The following is a 16,570-nucleotide window of genomic DNA, read 5'->3' as shown; positions in this document are numbered from 1 at the left end:
GTAGCTTTTTTTTTCTTTGTAACATATTGTAAGAGGTCCCCCTACAGTGTTTAACAGTGGCACCTCGTTTGGCATGATAAATGTAGCCATTTATGTATCTACACGCCATTAAAATTGAATAAATATTCAAGTTGAACTTCAGCTTCACGCTCAAAATACGCTTCTGCAGAGCCTGGGCCAATACACGACCACGCGCAACCAGTTAACCAACGACCGCACTGGCGGTGCGCTGAGCAAACGTGAGATGGCGCCACTTGCCGGCTTTTGCGCCGAGTCTCGAGGTTGTCTTTGCTGCACATCATTCTTGTATTGCGCCGAAGCTCACACCCGGAAGGCAAATCATTGCAGCTTTCATTTCTGCGTCGTGTTTATTAAGGCATTCATGTGTTTACAATTTTACAGAGGACGAGAATAAGGGTAACCATATTCTCTACTGGAACAGAAATGATTAATTATCATTGTGCAATGAAGTGCACTTGAGAGCAATACCGCGTTTCCTAAGTTTCCCTCCTTCGCCGTAATGCTAGTGCGCATTTCGGTAAAGTATACGCGAGCACCATGGTGTGGAGCGCGAAGTGTGCGTGTGTTTGTATGTGTGTGCGTGTGTGTGTGTGTGCGCACGCGCTTTCTGATTACAGTCATCATCGCTCTTTATGCTGTGCGATAACCTATAATCGGATACAACTTGAGTGTGCAGTGAAGCCCCGCCATGCCCTCATAACCACCAGCCACTGTTCGTCCGTGAGGCTGCAAATACTTCAAACTTCAAACATCGTACTTCAAGCTTTTCCTGTTACCTAAGTAAGCCAGTAACCACAACAATAAAATTTTAAGCACGTAATTTCTCCCTCGTCTATAATGATGGAACGGTGAAAGCCTAATTCTTTACTGAACTGAAATAAAATGCTTGCTTCGCTGCAACTATTTACTGTCAAGTTTCACTTCAGTGGGGATTGAAGTCTCATGAGTAAAACGGGCTCAGCAGTGAAATGAACTGTACCGCGGACTTTTGAAGAGTGAAATGCTCAGACTCCGTACACTTTGTCCGTGTCTGTTGCACATCTAATCGTTGCCGCCGATAAAAACACTCTTCAAGAAGAGCAGACGCTGCGGATGTATCAAGTACGACGCCATTTTGAAAACGTCGCATCACGACAACTTTGATTGCTTCTGTGATTGGCTAGCGGAGTAACACAGCGCCGCGCTGTCCGTGTGCCTCGGTTCCCAAATGCTGTTCTTTTTTAAGTTGTATCCTACTATAGAGAGAGAGAGAGAGAAGGGAAGACGGAAAGGCAGGGAGGTTAACCAGACTGAGTCCAGTTTGCTACCCTACACGTGGGGAGGGGAATGGGGAGTGAAAAGGGAGAGAGAGAACTTAGGTGTAGGATGTCTATAGTCTGGCACTCAAGTCTGTTGCCCTCAGGTAGCAAAAAAGCCCTCGAACTGCTTTCTGGGCCAATGAACTGTGAGGCCAGGCTCCCAAGATCGTCGCTTCCGTAAATGGCCTGTCATGCAGTCTATTTAAGGCACACTGGAGAGTCTCACGTTGATTATCGAAGCGAGAACAGTGGCACAGAAGGTGACTGATGGTCTCTTCACACTTGCACTTAGCGCACATTGGTGAATCCGCCATTCCAACACGATAGCTGTAGGAGTTGGTGAATGCTACTCCTACCCACAGCCTACTATAGCACTGAAGGAGACAAGGGGGGTTCACACTAAACATTTCTCTCACTCACACTTTGAAGCAGTGCGCAGCGCTGACAAGCCACTTGGGCGCTATCAGCGTGGCCGTGCAGCGGTACCCGTTCGGCTCGTCGCGAGGCATACGCAGCTGGGCGATCCAGGGCCACCGGTCCATCGAGGCCTCGGTACCGCCCACGATCCGGTCCGTGTCTGTCGGGGCACTGCCGCAACTTGCCCGAAGACAGAGAAACGGCAGGAGCGACACGTCATTCCACGGACACCAGCAACAGACGCGCGAACACAGGCACGAGGACAACGCAACCACTAAGAAAACTCGCCAAGAACACGGCGTATGGTATTCATCGCAAAATAAGTTGTGTGGCATTAAATGTGCAGGTGTATAAGCCAGCCATTTATCTCATTACTAGATGCCGAATTTGACTTCTTGCGCAACCACCTTTGATGTGCATGTGCCTGTTCTCTTTTGCTTGGTGTGCGCATGCGTGACGAAAGGATATATATATATATATATATATATATATATATATATATATATATATATATATATATATATATATATATATATATATATATATATATATATATATATATATATATATATATATATATATATATATATAATAATATTTGGGGTTTTACGTGCCAAAACCACTTTCTGATTATGAGGCACGCCGTAGTGGAGGACTCCGGAAATTTTGACCACCTGGGGTTCTTTAACGTGCACCTAAATCTAAGCACACGGGTGTTTTCGCATTTCGCCCCCATCGAAATGCGGCCGCCGTGGCCGGGATTCGATCCCGCGACCTCGTGCTCAGCAGCCCAACACCATAGCCACTGAGCAACCGCGGCGGGTATATATATATAATATATATATATATGTACGATTCTATTCTTCCATTAAACAGCTGTCAGTAGCGCTTGTCATTGTCCACCTTTCTTGTCTGTGTGGTTTTTATCGCGCTAAATTATTATTTATATTATGGAAAACCAACTAGCCCAACGATCAACTCTTCTTAATCAGACGTATATAGCAAGAAGCACCTTGGAGACTGGTGCAGATATCCGCGCTCGCAAGAGCTTCGTCTATGCCCGCGTCGACATGTAAACGTGAGCTTGCGCGCACCGGCAAGCGTACGTGTGGCCTGGGCTTCACTGTCGACGCGGTGGCAGCAGTTCTACTAGCACCTTCGAGCTGGCCAAGCTTTAGTTACGGTTCCGTCTGAATTAAATTACCCAGTGTTCTTTATTAAGAAAAAAATTCATCAACGATTACGATACTCACTGATGCGAAATTTGAGCGCAGCTGTACACAAGTTTTCATTTCGCGAAATGTTGGCCGGCGCGGACAATCTGTCTCGTGCGGCACCTTGCAAACGGAGCGAAGTGTGGCGCGACTGCCTCGCTAATCGGGAGATCGCGAGAGGCAGCGCGTGGGTGACGCGTGGCGCGATTCACAGCAGCCGTCGCAAACAACCTCTCCGCTCATGCAGCGCTTTGTTTCCATACAGACGACGCACGCTACTCTGGCGTCATCTCGTAGCCATCGCCACTGCAAAGCTCCTCCTGTGCGGCATTCGATTTTCTTCTCACGCTTTCGCCTTGCCCTCCTCCTCCACTTTCCTCCTCACGCTCTCTTCGTTCTCGCCATTTTTTTTTTTCATTTCCATCCCCATCTGCGCTCCAAGTTCGCTCTCATCTTTCGCTATGCTTGTTCGCTCTGTTACGAGGTAGGAGGCGAACGACAACGCTCGCCGCAGAAAAGGGCGCCTAAGAGCTGCGCTCTAAAACACGCACATAGGTATAGCGTAAGGAGCGAAATAACTACTTATACTGTGACAACCGTTATTAATAACTAGACCAATCATGCACAGGCAACTCCCTCGTACGAAAGTGACTGCTTGTGTCCTATTTTCGAGAGTTCTGGCAAATCCCCATGTAGTGCAATAACGATGCTTAGAATGAGTGCTTCTATTATGCTTCTTATTATTATTTATTATTACCGAACGTGCTCTGCTGGAGGAGCAGAAAACAGGAAGATGGAATTCAACACGGGAGATGCTGTTACTAATGCAAATGGATTTACAAGCATTCCCTTTGATGTTTCACCTTAACTCTGATTCTCTCGTGTCAAACAAGTGACTTCCTCGTTAAAACCACTGAAGACCGTACAGACTGCGCCGCCTTAATCCGTTACGCATACTCAAACATAATTACAATTAGGATTGTACAAGAGCATTGACAACTATAACACGCGAGTAGACACACAAAAGCGTTAACTTCAGCTAAGCCTCTTATGGGAACAGCTGCGCCTACTTCAGGAATGCGAAACACTGTCATGCGGAGGCAGTGCTACGCGCGCAGCAAATCACGTGCAGAAAAGACAGTTCTTTTGTTGATAAATTAAATGGAAGCTTGCTTAGGCACTCGTCATTTAAGCTTGCTATTTTTGCTGCTTCAATAACCTGCCTAGTGATTCAATCTCTGTGTCTAGACGCGACTCACTTCAATATAGGCCAGTATGTCCACTCGCGTGTCCTCGTTGTCGATGCGCGCTTACACAACCCTAAAGAAGGCCGAGCGTCAACGCTTATCATAACTAAGGTGCAGCGTTGCAAAACGGCAATCTCTACAGCCCATCATTCCGATGCGATAGCAGTAGGCATTTGTAAAAGCGTATGCCCAGCCAGAAGGGACGCAGCGACGTTGCGTCACATCGAACAGGCATAGCACATAGATAGATAGATAGATAGATAGATAGATAGATAGATAGATAGATAGATAGATAGATAGATAGATAGATAGATAGATAGATAGATAGATAGACAGACAGACAGACAGACAGACAGACAGACAGACAGACAGACAGACAGACAGACAGACAGACAGACAGACAGACAGACAGACAGACAGACAGACAGACAGACAGACAGACAGACAGACAGACAGACAGACAGACAGACAGACAGACAGACAGACAGACAGACAGACAGACAGACAGACAGACAGACAGACAGACAGACAGACAGACAGACAGACAGACAGACAGACAGACAGACAGACAGACAGACAGACAGACAGACAGACAGACAGACAGACAGACAGACAGACAGACAGACAGACAGACAGACAGACAGACAGACAGACAGACAGACAGACAGACAGACAGACAGACAGACAGACAGACAGACAGACAGACAGACAGACAGACAGACAGACAGACAGACAGACAGACAGACAGACAGACAGACAGACAGACAGACAGACAGACAGACAGACAGACAGACAGACAGACAGACAGACAGACAGACAGACAGACAGACAGACAGACAGACAGACAGACAGACAGACAGACAGACAGACAGACAGACAGACAGACAGACAGACAGACAGACAGACAGACAGACAGACAGACAGACAGACAGACAGACAGACAGACAGACAGACAGACAGACAGACAGACAGACAGACAGACAGACAGACAGACAGACAGACAGACAGACAGACAGACAGACAGACAGACAGACAGACAGACAGACAGACAGACAGACAGACAGACAGACAGACAGACAGACAGACAGACAGACAGACAGACAGACAGACAGACAGACAGACAGACAGACAGACAGACAGACAGACAGACAGACAGACAGACAGACAGACAGACAGACAGACAGACAGACAGACAGACAGACAGACAGACAGACAGACAGACAGACAGACAGACAGACAGACAGACAGACAGACAGACAGACAGACAGACAGACAGACAGACAGACAGACAGACAGACAGACAGACAGACAGACAGACAGACAGACAGACAGACAGACAGACAGACAGACAGACAGACAGACAGACAGACAGACAGACAGACAGACAGACAGACAGACAGACAGACAGACAGACAGACAGACAGACAGACAGACAGACAGACAGACAGACAGACAGACAGACAGACAGACAGACAGACAGACAGACAGACAGACAGACAGACAGACAGACAGACAGACAGACAGACAGACAGACAGACAGACAGACAGACAGACAGACAGACAGACAGACAGACAGACAGACAGACAGACAGACAGACAGACAGACAGACAGACAGACAGACAGACAGACAGACAGACAGACAGACAGACAGACAGACAGACAGACAGATAGATAGATAGATAGATAGATAGATAGATAGATAGATAGATAGATAGATAGATAGATAGATAGATAGATAGATAGATAGATAGATAGATAGATAGATAGATCAAGGACAGGAAAGGTAGGGAGGTCAACCAGACGAGCAACTGGTTTGCTATCCTACACTAGAAAGAGGAATAGAATAGAAAGAGGAAAAAGGGGAGAGAGTAAGCATTGAGTGCGTGTGGGAGGGACACTATACACAGGGACACCATAGAACACAGAACACGCAGTAATTGAAGTAGCGATGAAGGTTCAAGCGAATGCATTCGCTTGTTGGCTCATTCCGCTGAATTCCAATGCGTCAGACACATGGTTGAGTAGATATAACAATGAACTCGGGCTAAGCGAACAAGAGAGTTCAGGTTGTAACGTACACAGCCGGCCGAAACACTGCCGTGGCATTCACAGCTGAGACGGAGCAGTCCTCTTCGTCGGTGCCGTCGCCGCAGTCGTCGTTCCCGTCACACAGCTGACCACTGTTGGCGCATCGGTACCCGTTGCGACAGCTCAGGAGGTCGTCGGCGCACTCCACTGGAGCATGCATGGTCCAGTGAGCACAATGTGATGAGAAATTGAGGTTGTACGTTTCGAGACCTAGTCCACATCTTAAGATGAAAGCGATTCACTCATCCCCTGCTAAGCTCGGTGTTATTTCGGCGTATTATGTTCACAGGCAACTTTCTGCGGTAATGCAGAGAAATCTACCGACGCGAAGCGCGCAAGATTATAGAGCGCTCCTGATAAAAAAAAAAAGAAGAACAAGGACTTCAGCGCCCTTTTAATCTGTGAACAAAGGATGACCAGCGAAGCTGTGTATGTGGGCCCCTAAATGAAGAGCTGCACCTCCGCCGAGGGTCCGCCCGCCACTGTGCTTTCTTCGGGATTTTTTTCTACACGAGGACACTATAGTGGGGAAAGTGGCCCTTAACAGCTTCGCTGCAAAAGAAAAAAAAGAAAAAAAAAGCTTCCACGTTATGATTCACGTAACTTTATACTGGGGGACAAACAAAAACAAAAACATGAACATCCGATTTGCAACAGCAAAACAAAACAAAATGCACCACTGAATGTTAATTTGACTCCCTTACCACATTTTTTCCTATTTTTTTGTCTCTATCTTTCGCGTTTGGGCAGATGCGAAACCATGACACGTGTAAGCTATGCTCGTTCAGCGTGGGCCGGCTGTCAACACACTGCCGGACTACTTGGCGCAGAAGCTCCGCCCCCGTAGCTTTCTCTTCATTGCCGAACCGCAAGTATAGATGTCATAAATTGCGAGCGTGTGGAATAGACACGTTTATGACGGCGCAAACACAACATGACTGCATGATTGTCCGTGCAAAGAATAAGAGTTTCAAAGTGAAGGACCCTTTGTTTTCGTGTTTAACTTCGCCCTCTCTCTACATCTCCTTCCCTCGACCTTAAGAATTTCAAGAATAGTTTTACTTGAGCATGGCGTAATATCCCGCGCTGCACGATGCATGTATAAAAAACGACGACCAGTCGTTCACAGAACTCTCTATGCCTATTTACTGGCAATCCATTCGACAAAACGCGACGAAAGACAACCTGAAAAAGAGCTAGGTGAAATTTAAAACAAATTGCCTTATTCACGTCAGGTTATGGAGACAGCCTACTCCAAATTTTCTGTCAGAATACGAGCTCGTAGCAAAATTGAGATCAGAAACCTCTGCTTCGATCCGAATGAATTTTGTTTCGTTTAAAAGTTCAATTCCAATAACGGGCGGCAGTAGAATATTACAAAAGACCGTCCAAGATTGCGATGACTTGAGATCGAGACTTGAGTTTTCATTTCTGTGACACCGTAACAAAGTCAGTTATGTGCTCTCTCTCTCCTCCCCATCTTTCATCTCCCCCTCCCGCTCCTATGTAAAGGGTAGCAAACTAGTTAAGCCAAACTGGTTATCCTCCCTGCCTTTCCTTCCTTCCGGTTCATCCCTTTTTCCCCTCCCCAAGTGTGTGGTAGCCTACAGGGCAGGTCCTTGGTTAACCTCCCTACCTTTCCCCCTTCGTTTGTCTCTGTCAGTTCCGTAAACGACATCCGACAAGGACATTCCCGCGAGCAACGTCTGTTAAGAGCCCGCAATACATCCCGCAACGCCGTTTACGCTGCTACCCATCTCGCTAGGTCATTGCAAACGAGCTCGATTAATCCTGTAGACGCACTTGCGGTGACCACGATATGCGGCTGCAGCTTGGCCTGACCACCACCACAACCACCACCATCACCACCATCATCATCAGCATGCATCCTGACCTCGGCAGAAATTCATGAGGGCGTGCGAATACTCGAAGCTTTCTAACAATGAATCGAATATAGCCTTATTTGGTTCGGTCTTCGAATCAAATAGTCAATATGCTTGAATAGAAATATTTTTTTTTTCGAATAGCTTCGGAATACGTCGAACCGCCAACTGTGCGATGTCAAGGATGAAATATGCGCAAAAGCGCGAAGAATTTCATCCCGGCGGCCATAGCAGAAGTGAAACGCGAGTCGTCACGTAGTTATCTTGCCCCAGAAATCAGGACTTTTGCGGTTAAACGGCCATCATGCGCACTAACCATTGAGTCCTGTAGTATGCGAATAAACCGGTTCTCTGCTCCTAATGCTTCGTTTGGGCTTTTAATAAACAACATTTTCATGACGTGCAACCTAACGACAGAAACTTGCTAACGCTGTGAATATACTTGAACGTGAAGACCGTTCTATATTTATGCTGAAAATGGCTGCTCGTTATTCGAAAAATATTCGACAAGTATTTGATAATAAATTCGATTCGCTTATGACACTGTTCGATTCGCATCTGATTCGGTCTCGAAAATTACCATTCGCCCGCCCCTAGAAATTCGTGGAGCCCTTAGAGGCAAGGAAGGGTGACTAACCCCTACAGCCTTCCTGTTACAATAATTCATTTATGATAACATTTGTCACACCAAAAGGTAACAACCATTCTTATTTTGATGGCTATATATTTTTTGTCACGTCTAACCGCATAACGTCGTAAACATAAAATATGTGGAAGTAATTTATATATGTAGTTGCCCCGAAATATTTCCCGTAGATTTCGCTCCAACAGATCATAACAGCGTATCTGTCAAAAAAGAAAGCTGTTCCATTTTGATGCGAAAATGTTAACATTCAATTACAGGTTAGTGAGGATCATACTCGCGGAGTGACGTGAATCGGCATGGTTTACCCGGCCTGTAGGCGTGCTCGAAGTAGAACATGAAGCCCTCGCCCACGTGCATCGCGCGGAACTCGAGCTCCAGGTGCACGGCCCCGGCCGACGTCATCAGCTCAGCGGGCGGGTCGGCACCGCACAGGGTTGCCAACAGAGGGGCGTCCCGGGAAGCACCGTCGTGCACCCGCAGCACGCTCTGCAGGCAGCGGTCGTCCAGCGAGAAGTACTGGCTCACCAGGCGCACCACCTGGCGGAGAAATAAGGAATCAGACAGCATCGTTCGTCTTGTACATATACCCAAGTAGGTTACATATACTATAACCGCCTCGCATATACCTGAGGTGCTATCTTGAACTCTCTCAATTTCGCCATTTTGTCTACTGTGATTGGCTGACAAGGCAGCTACGCGCTCGCCGATTGGCTGAAAACACAGACACGGTTAAGTTTGAGCCTCCAAAGGTACTATTCTGGACAATGTCAAATTCTGCAATGGCGGCGTTTTTAGCCGAGCAGAAAGGCCTTACGTAGCAGCCCCGTAGGCCAATTAGTGCTGACAAGTTGGCAAACTTGACAATATGGCGGAATTTCGCAGCGTCCAGAATGGCGCCATTGCTGGTACGCAGATTGCAGGGCGCAAGAGAAAATGATAAGAGGCCGTCCAATCTTGGCATCTGCAACGACTTGGCCCTATAGCTCGTTACTGTTACATGCGCATCTGATTAGCATTGTTGCTATGCTAACCTTATCGACATCTTACAATCTGGCGGGGAATTAGCGTCTTGTGTTTTCTGTGGCATCAATCTTCCACTTTGGCGGTTTTTTGTTATGTGTTTCTTCCTTTTCTTTCATAGTGATTTTTTTTATATTGTGTGAATATATGTAGTATAGTTAACTAAGGATGCGTGCGTTTGGTGACTTTACAAATGCTGGTGGGTCCCACTACTTTGGTGTCACCTGTTGGTATATATCCCTTTCAAATTACCTTTACAACAACGATGCTGCTTATGATGCCAACCATAGAAACCAGCTTGGCGGTAACGATTATATTAGGCTAACAGACGTAAAGTTACACTGGATTTCTTTATCTTTAGTGTTTGTGCTTTGCGAGCGTCGCAGAAACATTTGTACAACTCCCACGCAGGTAACCGAATCATCTACGGAGCATATGTAAGGTATCGCTACTTTCGTGGCACCACACATAGACGGCTGGGCACACGGGAACGTCGACAGTTAGAAGGATATATAAGAATTACCGCTGAAAAAATAAACCAAAGATCGACGAACTCCTCTGCACCGCAACGCCTTTCAATGCAACAGCATCTAAGCCCTCCCCCTCCCCCCCCCCACCCCATTGCCCCATCCAATTTCTATTAGCTGGCTTTTCTTCATGACCCGCCGTGTTTGCTCAGTGGCTATGATGTTGGGCTGCTGAGCACGAGGTCGCGGGATCGAATCCCGGCCACGGCGGCCGCATTTCGATGGGGGCTAAATGCGAAAACACCCGTGTACTTAGATTTAGGTGCACGTTAAAGAACCCCAGGTGGTCGAAATTTCCGGAGTCCTCCAGTACGGCGTGCCTCATAATCAGAAAGTGGTTTCGGCACGTAAAATCCCATAATTTTTTTTTCTTCATGTCACAATGTGTGCGTCTGCTCACGATATATCGTGCAACACCTAAAACATTTTGCGTGTGAAGAGGGCTCGTATAGCGTTATTCGTTTGGTAGAATAAGCAAGGATGTGCGAATACGCGAAATTTCGAATACGAACCGAATTCTTAGCTATTGCATTCGTATATCATTGGAGAAATCATTATTTGAAATTGTCTAACCTAACTGCGTTACTGACAGATTAAACAATCTAGCACGGAGAGTTGAAAGTATCAGAGGAAAGACGAAATCTGAAACTATAAAGAAGAAATACGCATTGTCGCTGTAAATGATAAGCAGGCCAGCCATAGATAGAGTAATTATCACACGATTTAAGACTATGGAAGCGAATTGAAGTTCGAAAGCAATTGAAGACTACCAAAACAATTGAAGCCCGTACTCTCTCGCGCCGCACCAGCTGCGTAAAATAGCGACAGCGGCACGTGACCCAGCAAACTGGGTGAAGTTCCCAAAGAATGCTAATCGCATTAAAAAAAATTACCCGGTTGCCCCAGCACAGCAGCCTGATGCTCATCACTTTGGAAAACCGCGGCTTTTGCCTCCTGCTTTTATTGCAATAGCAGTTCTGCGGACGCTCGAGGACCACTCGCCCTGTTTACGTTGACGTCGCCGTGAGGTCGCAATATCGACGCGCATGGTGGTTTACAAGGCACACAGCCGCGCAGTGTGTTTGCATGACACCGTGGTCCGGGTGCAGAAGCCAGGTTGCCAAGTGGACACACCTTTGAACTCCGCTCAATCCCCATTGCAGCGGCGCCAAGGCAGCGTTTCGTCTTCTCCTGCTGGCTTGGGCGTTGCGCACACAAACACTGGCGCATCCTCCAGAGCAGCTGTGTGCGTATGCCACACCGTGATGCTCAAAGTAGTCTGAGTGGAACTGACAATACACTTCAAGCTACCAAACGCTGGTGGCTTTAGTTGAGTCTTATCTCGTGCGCTAGAGTTACTGCATGTGGGACACATTATATATACAGTAACTCTTATCGTGGACCATCGAGACGCGGCGCCTGCAACACCACTGGCGGCGCTCCTCGTCACGACAACGTTGTGAGACGCCTGGTAGCCAGCAGGGCGATGTTTCTGCTGCGCAGATGCAGCTGCCTCGCGCCGACATGTCGCCCCTGATTTGCTGTCGCTTTCCATGCTCCCACCATAGAGTGGAAACGGGCCCATTGTTTCCTTATCGTGTCTTTCACTTCGTAACACTGGTATATAGTTTAGCTAATTTTACCTCGATGATCGTTTAGTATTTATTCGTGCGCCGTAGCGCGCATGTGTGCCCGCCGACACTCACCCGCAGTTGGTAATGGTGTTCATTACGCTCGTGCAAAACATCGTTGCACTTGTGAAACAGTTGGCTTTAGCCGGGCGGGGTCGGAAGCGACTGGTCGGAAGTGACGTTCCCGGAAGTGACTGCGTCAGGTTCGATAGTGGCCAAAGTGTCTCATTTTCCTTATTTTATCTGTGCCGGGAACACATGCTTATGAATAAATGAACGCATGCACTAACAGGTAACTAGTACGACCAACAACGGCGACGGGAATGCAGCTGTAACGCATTCCTATAACAGCTTGTGCTCTAAGTCTGTAATAAACTTAAGTGCTGTTGATACAATCCTCGTTGCTTCGTCACGAAATGGTCATGGAGCAATATTAACTGTTTCTTTTGTAGCGAATGAGGCTAGCGCTTGCTTCAGGAGCATCATCAACACTTAGGTCGTGGACAGAGCTCACGTTCAGCGCCTGAAACTCGATCAAGAGACATTTATGTGTATCATTCGTGTATTCATTAAACCGTGTTACATTATGTGTAGGTGCTTTATCACTTTTCAAATTTTCACTATTTCATATTTTTTCTTATCAATCAGCATTTATTTTCGAACAAACTTGATTACTCACAGCGCCTTGCTAAATATTAATCTAAAATTAGGTACAGGTCCTCCACAGTCAATGACAACCTAAGAATAAAAAGTGATATGTACGCTGTCCAACTCGAACACAGTTCACATAGATGCGACAGATATTGAGTTCGCTTATTTCTCTGACGTCAAGCGGTTTAGGGCGTTTAAAAAGGCTATTTCCTTCGTAAATATCTGCCTTTGTCTCACTGGTTTTAGGATTAAACCTGGACGTCTGGCTAAGTTTTATACGTGATCCCGATATCACTGCTCAGACTAGGATAACATTTTAGCCTGAAAAATGTGTTTTTATTTTACAAATGGCCTAGCACTTACAACAGCAGAGCCACGTACGTCATTAAACTGCGGGCGGGACTCCGGATGACTCGGCTCTCTTTCAGAAGTGAAAGGAACGTCGCTTTTGAAAGTGAAAGGAGCGCCCATGAGAGTGGGAGGAGCATGTACTATTGGCGGCGAGGAGTTACGGAGTCGCCCTCTATCGGAAGCGCCTCGCTGGCGTAGTATGAGGGATCACGTGGCGCGCTCCTCATAGGTTTTGCTGTCAGCGCTCACTGAAAACACCACGCGCGAGCTTTCCCGGATATTTCTGTAAGTACTTTCGAAACGAGAGAAGTTTCTTACTGTCTAAATAATAATCTTGGGCCAACTGAAAGCACACAATCGTTTACAGTCGCTATCTCTTTACCGAATACGTACAGTGAACGCCACTGCGCGCGGTCGCCGCGATGGAGTCTGCCGAACCGGCTACTTAATTGCTTGAAAGGTAGGTAAACGCTGAGAGCAAACTATGTGAAATATGTTCTTATAGTGTTTGTATAACTAAATGGAGCGTAATAGAATGAAGCCTCAATGCAGCGATCGCGTAGATTCGCAGCGACCGACTGCGCGTCTGCATGCTTGTCCGCGCACTGTTTCGCTTTCTCCGCGCGCGCGTTTTCGCACCGTGTCATGAGCTTTAGGCCGCAGAATATGAGCATTTGACAGTATACAAGCAACCATTGTTGCGTGGGCGCTATCAGAGCTGTTCAAAAATAATTTCATTGTGGGGACTTCGACACCTACGGGGACTGTGATGTGCCGTCGCGACGATTCAATCTTTTTTTTCTTCAAAATTCTTTGACCTTTCGATACTATTTCTCGAGTTGCGTCGCACTGTATGTTTATCGGCGTTCTCAGCGCGCAATTTCCCGCTGCTCCTTTTTTGTAATCCAGTGCATTAATTCATAACACAAACATGACCATATGACATGCTTTCTTTAAATGTGCTTCTTACCGCTGCCTTTCCACTCCACTGAACTTGCCAGTATCTATAGTATCGACAAGTTCATAGACCAAACCGTCATGACATTAGTCGGGCAGCGGACTCGGGCGTGCGTCTCAGTGCGCGTTTTCAGAACATCGCAGACCGGGCGCCATAGCAGAAATCTTCCTCGCCTCTGTGCTTGCTGCATACCCGAGTTGTAGCCGATGACTGTTTGCCGGTTTTATGTTTCGCGAGCCAAGCTTCACACAGCTTCTTGTCCTGCGGCTATGTGTGAATAAGGCTGACACCGGCCTCCGTTACGTGCGTCCGGCCCTGCGGCACCGAGCAGTAGCCTACCATGTCGCGCGCCTTCAAAGGCAGCCACTACATATTGTAGTGCTTTCAAGCGTTGTAAAGGAGACACTCGAAGCGGGAAAATTTCGCCACTAAATGAAAACCGCAGCGTACGAAGGAATTTAAACTCGTTTTCAGCTCGCTTCGGCGCGCCCGAAGCAGCCGACGCGGCCACTATGTCCACGTGATCCCTCCTAGCACGTCACGCCGACGGTGGCGCCAGCTTTTCCAGTGGTGGAGCTGGAGGCCAATATCCTGCAGTTGTCCCCGGTCATAGTTAAATATACCTTTTGTCAAAATTACAGCAGTCGTTGATAAACCTGACACTAAAACCTTGCTGCACGCTTTTGAACAATGCCCACAAGGAGATTGGCATAAAACATCTCCAGCGGGAACGATCCCTCTTATTACACTGCAATGTGCAGAATAATTACCATCCGCGTCAAAACGCGTTCGCGCGAACCTCGCGCGCACACCCAGGAAAACTGTGAAGGTCGTTTTTTGATGACATGCGGATACAGCGAGAGCCAAGAGTGTCGTACTGCAGCGCTTGATAATCCCGTGCGTTGTCCGAACAATTGTCTTTATAACCCCACATCGAAGGCAGAACTTCGCTATGCATTCATATTCTTATTGCGATTGCGACTATACGAACAACTCGAAGGGCATTTGCGCCGTTGTCGTTGGCGCCGGCGTCGCCGTGCTGTCGCCACGCATATAGGCGGCCCGTGCCAAAGATGGCTTTGCCTGTGCGCTCAGGGTTAGAAGGTTTTTTTCGGAGACGCGGAGTGGCGTCTCCGAAAAAGCGACGACGCCGAGTAATCGCACCGTCACGCGCTCCGCTCAGTAGACTACGTTGGAGCCAGGCCAACGTTCTGCAGTATGAGCTGCAGAACGCATGAGCTGCAGTATGCGCGTTGTTTGCGCACACACATTGGCATCCGTGCTGAGCGCGCCGTATGCACATATCGCGCAGAGGCGCATGCACTATGAGCGGAGCTGAGCAGTAAATCAAGCCAAGCGTCCATCGAATCCTCTCTTTCGCGGCTGACAGAAACCACTGAATTTCTTATGCGTTGCATGTTGCAATCACTCAGTTCAGCCCTTGGGCGCGGCCGCGCAGCCACCATTGAGGGTATGAGCCATTGTTCATTGCTGCGCTGTCTCATATGTGGGTCTATTCTCTTTTAAGTTTGCTATGTTTGTTATTAAGTTGCTTCTATTTTTATGCGTTGCATATTGCAATCACTCAGTTCAGCCCTTGGGCGCGGCCGGGCAGCCACCATTGACCTTTAGCGCAACCACGTGACGTGACGTCACGACAGCCGGAGGGAAAGCTGGGCCCCAACTCGCGCAATATGCAACGCATTCTTGGCTTAACCAAGCTAAGCCTGGCCATTTTTCCTTCGGTCTCATCACACCTCGTGCACCACTCAAGGCACGAAGGCTGCAACGCCGCTGGCGGCGGTTCCTGCTCACGCCAGCGTTCTGAGAAGCCTTCAACGCAACGGTAAACCTTGTTCTCGCTTTCGATGCGTCGCTCTCGAGTGAAAAGTGCTTTTAATGCGTATCGATAGGAGTGCCGAAAAAGTGTATGCGTGCTAAGTGTCGGTAACCGGTCACGTGGAAGCTTAGGCGTATATGTATATATATATATGCGCATACGCGTGTGTGTGTGTGTGTGTGAAGTACAGGCGCACGTAGAAAAGCAACACCAAACATTTAATTTACAATTTTCGGCCGGGATCCGGATTTGATGAGGGTCTTGATGAAGGCCGGAACCCTGCCGAAACGTCGAAACTAGATGTTTGTTTTTGCTTTTTCCACGTGCGTCTCCATTCTTTAGAGCGCAGATCCTAGGCGTCCCTTCCCGCGACGAGCGTCGGCGTTGCCCCTGGCAACCGAGCGAACGAACACAGCGAACGATGAAAGCGAACGCGGAGCGCAGCGGCAGATGAAATACGGCGATATATCGAAAAGAGCGCGAGGAGAAAAGCGGAGGAGAAGGGTGCAGCGGAACCAGAAGGCGGAAAGCGGAGGAGGAGAGTATGGCGTGAGCGCGAGAAGAAAAGCGCAGTGTACGCAAGACGGGCTTTGCGGCGACGATGGCTACGAGATGGCGCCAGAGTAGCACGCGTCGTCTGTATGGAAACAAAGCGCTGCATGAGCGGAGGTCCGTCTGCGGCGGGTGCTGCGAATCGCGCCCACGCGTCACCTACGAGCCACCTCTCACGGTCTCCCGATTAGTGAGGCAGTCCCGCCACATTTCGCTCCCTTTGCA

The 16,570-nt window shown here is 48.0% G+C and overlaps 2 protein-coding genes across 3 annotated transcripts in view; one reads left to right on the top strand and one right to left on the bottom strand.

Moving 5' to 3' along the window:
* The window catches only part of LOC135897172 (leptin receptor gene-related protein), a 416,125-nt gene that overhangs the window by 5,105 nt on the left and 394,450 nt on the right, over positions 1 to 16,570 (top strand). The window lies entirely within an intron of this gene.
* Positions 1 to 16,570, bottom strand: part of LOC135897151 (serine protease 33-like) — a 37,512-nt gene that overhangs the window by 17,288 nt on the left and 3,654 nt on the right. The window contains exons 3-5 of one of the 2 annotated variants that reach the window (XM_065425716.2): positions 9,121 to 9,352; positions 6,277 to 6,433; positions 1,740 to 1,907 (exon numbers count right to left, since the gene is read on the bottom strand). In XM_065425716.2, coding sequence (XP_065281788.1) covers positions 1,740 to 1,907; positions 6,277 to 6,433; positions 9,121 to 9,352 — 557 coding nt within the window. Of the gene's footprint in view, positions 1 to 1,739; positions 1,917 to 6,276; positions 6,434 to 9,120; positions 9,353 to 16,570 lie in introns of both variants that reach the window. The other variant, XM_065425715.2, reaches the window with a different exon arrangement.

This window comes from Dermacentor albipictus, chromosome 9 (assembly GCF_038994185.2).
Source record: "Dermacentor albipictus isolate Rhodes 1998 colony chromosome 9, USDA_Dalb.pri_finalv2, whole genome shotgun sequence".
Taxonomy (NCBI): domain Eukaryota; kingdom Metazoa; phylum Arthropoda; class Arachnida; order Ixodida; family Ixodidae; genus Dermacentor; species Dermacentor albipictus.
Note: the sequence above shows the minus strand (reverse complement) of the source record. Positions and strands in the feature narration are given on the sequence as shown.